The sequence below is a fragment of the Elaeis guineensis genome, chromosome 4 (genome assembly GCF_000442705.2).
Source record: "Elaeis guineensis isolate ETL-2024a chromosome 4, EG11, whole genome shotgun sequence".
In the NCBI taxonomy this organism is placed as follows: Eukaryota; Viridiplantae; Streptophyta; class Magnoliopsida; order Arecales; family Arecaceae; genus Elaeis; species Elaeis guineensis.
In genome coordinates, this window is record NC_025996.2 from 27,479,803 (window position 1) to 27,484,137 (window position 4,335).

Consider the following 4,335-nt stretch of genomic DNA (forward strand, 5'->3'; position numbering starts at 1 on the left):
TTAGAATTATCGTCGAAGACAGTAGTAGAACTGTTTAATTGGGGGTTGATGAGAGGGAGAGCTTTTGTTGCTTGGCCGGTGAATGGGGCCAGGAATAGCGAGGTCCGGTCAGAAAAGTACCGGGTTTCTCGGAACAGAGGACCGGCAAACCAACGCTCTCGATGTCATCCACGTGGAATGCGTCATCACCCTCCGATCACCAACCAATGGCCCCCCATGGCCCCATAAGCAATAGAGCAGCACTGCAGCAAGAAAGACAGGATTAGATAGATTTCTTTCCCTTTTCTATTCCACGCTCAGCCAATCGTCAGCCACTCGCATCGCCACTGTTGCGCCTCTTTCCCTGTTTCTCTCTCTGTGCCTTGAGCTCTTTGTATTGCGTTTATTCTTGTTTTTAGCTAAAAGCTTTATTAACGTTTAATATTGTTTTGTTTAGAGAGAGAGAGAGAGAGAGGTGTGTGTGTGTGTGAGAGAGAGAGAGATTGGGCTCTGGAATCGCAGTGGGAAGAGAGAGAGAGAGAGAGAGAGAGAGAGAGAGAGAGAGAGAAGGGCTGGAGAGGGCGTCATAAATGGAATTGAGGCTGTGGCAGGGAGGGCGGCGTTGCAGTGGCTGCAATTCCGTGTCTTAAATATACTTTTCAAGGAAGTGAGAGACAGGAGCCAAAGCCGAGAGAGAGACGAGGAAATAAGAAAGGAAGGGAGAGAGAGAGAGAGAGAGAGAGAGAGAGAGAGGAGAGGAGGCCAGGGAATTCAAGAAGGAAGAGAGAGAAGAGAGAGAGAGAGAGAGAGAGAGAGAGAGGGAGAGGGAGAGGGGAGGGAAGGAGCCGGCAGCAAACGCTGCTGCTGCTGCTGCCGCTGCCGCCTCCTCTCAGTAGCAGCAACATAAAAAAAAGGGAAAGAAAGAAAGGGAAAAGCAAATGAAATCCCGACACTGGACGTGTGTGCGGACAAAATTAGAAGCAGAGCGGCAGAGGGAAGGAAAGAAATAGAAGATCAACAACAAGAAAGCATCTGCGGGTGCAGCACAAGGCAACCACCATCCATCCATCCGTCCGTCTTTAAAACCCACGGCCACAGCTCGAAGAAAAAGCAACCAACACAAAACAAAACAAAGCAATATTAACGAGGTACAAGCACCTACGCCCTTCCCCCCATCTATTCCCTCCTCCTCCTCCACCTCCTCCTCAATTTAATTTAATTCTTTCCACTTTCCGATACACATGCATATATATATATATATATTTATTGTAATCTCTCTCTATGCACCACGTTTTGCTTTGATTGCTTCCTCGTGTTAGATATAACCAGATCTAGATACAGGGAGAAGTAGGGGGGCTGGTGTTTGTTGGAGTACTCCTGCTATGGATTATAAGCAGCAATTGAGGGGAGCAGCATGGCAGGGTTCTCTTTAGGTGGGAGCCACCGGCACGGAGGCGAAGAAGAAGAAGGAATTCCCCCCGAGAACCTCTTCCTTTACAGCGGCAGCGGCAGCGGCAGCGGCAGGACCGAAGAAATCGCCTACACCCGCGGCTTCGAGCTATGGCAGCAGCAGATGCACCGCCACCACCACCACCACCACCAGCACCTGTATCCCTCATCGACGACAGCCGCTCTTCTTTCCTTCTCGGATGAGCCCCCGCCTCAACCGCCCCAATTAGGAGTAGGAGGAGGAGGAGGAGGACGGATGAGAGGCAGCGGCAGCGGCAGCGGCGGCGGTATGAGCTGCCAGGACTGCGGCAACCAGGCCAAGAAGGACTGCGTCCACCTGCGCTGCCGCACCTGCTGCAAGAGCCGCGGCTTCCAGTGCCCCACCCACGTCAAGAGCACCTGGGTCCCCGCCTCCAAGCGCCGCGAGCGCCAGCAGCAGCTCGCCGCCGCCGCCGCCTTCCAGCAGCAGCACCAGCACCAGCAATCCCAGTCCCTCCGCATCGCAGAGCCTTCCAAGCGGCCCCGAGAGATCTGCCCCCGCCTCCCCACTGCTGCCATCGCCACAAGCACCTCCTCAGGTATCCGTACAAATCATCCCACTGTTCCTCCCTCCCCCATCTCCACTGTTCCCCGAATCCATTGCGTGATTCTTTCTTCCACTTCAAACCTGGTCACTTAGCCCAAACCATATGGTATTGTAGTGCTACACAAGCGTACATGTTAAAAAAGAGGAAGAACCACCGCTAGCGCTATCCATTTATATAAATGTTGGCGTCATTGGCAGGAGGCGGGGGGATGGATGCGATGAGCTTCCCCGCCGAGGTGAGCTCGGCGGCGGTGTTTCGCTGCGTGCGCGTGAGCCCGATGGACGAGGCGGACGACGAGTTCGCGTACCAGACGGCGGTCAACATCGGCGGGCACGTGTTCAAGGGCATCCTCTACGACCAGGGACCCGACGCCCCCTTCCCTCAGACGACGACCCCCCGCGGCCACATTCACTACGGTGAATCCTCCTCTTCTGCAGCAGCCGCCGCCATCACTACTGCTGCTGCTATTGCTACTACTCTCGCTGGTGCCAGTACTGCGCCAGCTTCCGCCGGACTGTTGGATCCTTCGTCGCTGTACCCGACTCCACTCAGTGCTTTCATGGCCGGTACCCAGTTCTTTCCCCACCACCCCAGACCCTAGCTACACCTAATTAAGCAATTGCTAGTCCGAAAACTTAATTTCCAGCAGGCCTAGTCCTTCACCCATTTTCTGAGCTATTTTAATCTTAGTTTTCAGTGAATGCAGCGTAGCGTTGGAATCGATCCCAGTTTCTTTCCATTCCTCCAATATCGATTGCATCTAACAAATGTTTCGAGCGAGCTGGCTAGCTAGCTACCTAGCTAGCTCTCTTCTGTTCTTCTTTTCATTTTTCTTCCCCTTCTTTCCATGCCCTTGGACTTCTTGGGATTGCCGGCGGCTTTGAAGGAGTTTGAAATGGGCGACCACGACGCGCTGAGTTGGTTTGGCAAGTAGTTAGGCAGCAGGAAGACCTGGAAGCGGGCGGTGGGCTTTGTTTGGTTTGCTTTGCTCCATATATTTATTGTGTGAGGGATAGAGCTGATTAACCTTTGTTGGGTTAGTTTATTTTATCTGAGGGTTATGTCTTCCAACCTAGCACTGCCGGTCTTTTGCCCATGCATGGCATCTGAGTACGGAACCGAAGAAGAAATAGTGTAAACCTCCTTTTTCTCATTCTTCTTCGTCTTTTTATTGTTCCTTTATACTTCTTTTACCTGGGGTGCATAAAAATATTTATATACGCGAGCTCTGTTTCTTTCTTTACTCGAGATTGATGGATCGATGTGACCCTCGTCACCTTTCGTCCTTTAGGCCTGAATATAAGGAAGAATGAGATGAAAGATAAGGGGAGGAAACTGCTGCATTTCTTGGTGTTACAGTGTGCGTGTTAGGTCTCATGCATCTCAACCTTTTGTGAGTAGACTGGTTTATATTTATCGCATTATACTATCATATCTACATGGATTGCTTCCTCGATCTCTCCCGCAACGCCACGCCCCACCCCCTCCCCCCCCTCCCTTGAAGCACTGCCATGCATGAATCATTCTTTTCCAAGGAAACCATGACTTCACCCTTCTGGCTCACACTCATATTTTTCAATTAATGTTGGAACACAGTAGATGTCTTTAGACAAAGACTAGAATACCATGTTAAGACGGGTCACGGCACTCCATCTTCTAATATACGTGATGGACCTGAAGATTGTCTCAGTGTTATCATAACTCAAAGAATATATACATAATATAATGGAAAATGGTATTGTTAGAGTGCTTAATAAACAAAACGAAGTCAAAAAAAGTAAGCAGGTGGATGAAATCGGTTTACAGGATCCATTCTTCGTATACTAGGAAGAATGAATATATTAATAAAAGGTGCCAACTATAAAATAGAAATATTAAATTGCATTATAATTGATTCCTTACTTGGTAGTTAAGATACGTATGTCTTATATTTTGTTATATTGATTTATTCTGCTCATGCTAGCTTCTTTTCTTTTTTTTGTGAGAAACATACTTTAGCTTGTTAATTAGAAATTACTTTTTGCTTTATATTGTGTTATGGCAAGAAAAATTACATCCTGATTTTTGTTAACTTAACTGATCACATGCCAGCCAGAGAGATAGGTTTAGGCAGAATGTAATGGATTAATGATGGACAAGCAAAGTGTAGCAGTGCCTTTGGAAGAGTTTAATTGTCATATGACTTCAAGACAGAAGAAGATGTTATTACAAGTTAACAGTGCTCCTGAAGGGCAGATGGAGAGTTAACATGAGCTTTCTAGAGATGAGATGTTTTGGTTGAAAGTTCGGAGAAATCAAGTTAAATTTGCATATACCAGGG

General features: G+C 48.5%; 1 protein-coding gene across 2 annotated transcripts; it reads left to right on the plus strand.

The window, feature by feature from the left end:
• The first annotated feature begins 458 nt into the window (after window positions 1-458).
• Window positions 459-3,259, plus strand: LOC105043209 (protein SHORT INTERNODES 1). 2 transcript variants are annotated; one of them, XM_029264030.2, is made up of 3 exons: window positions 459-1,127; window positions 1,299-2,006; window positions 2,213-3,259. In XM_029264030.2, the coding sequence occupies exons 2-3, from the start codon at window positions 1,394-1,396 to the stop codon at window positions 2,614-2,616; spliced, it is 1,017 nt and encodes a 338-aa protein (XP_029119863.2). In that variant the 5' UTR covers window positions 459-1,127; window positions 1,299-1,393; the 3' UTR covers window positions 2,617-3,259. The 2 variants fall into 2 exon arrangements, with proteins under 2 accessions (XP_029119863.2, XP_010918973.2); XM_010920671.4 differs by having other exon boundaries at window positions 461-1,127; window positions 1,321-2,006.
• The last annotated feature ends 1,076 nt before the right edge of the window (window positions 3,260-4,335 follow it).

What these genes read in the sequence shown, in the direction of transcription:
- LOC105043209 (XM_029264030.2), top strand. Translation starts at nt 1,394, where the DNA reads ATGGCAGGGTTCTCTTTAGGTGGGAGCCACCGGCACGGAGGCGAAGAA. An exon ending in CGCCACAAGCACCTCCTCAG is followed by an intron (nt 2,007 to 2,212) that starts GTATCCGTACAA and finishes CGTCATTGGCAG; the next exon opens with GAGGCGGGGGGATGGATGCG.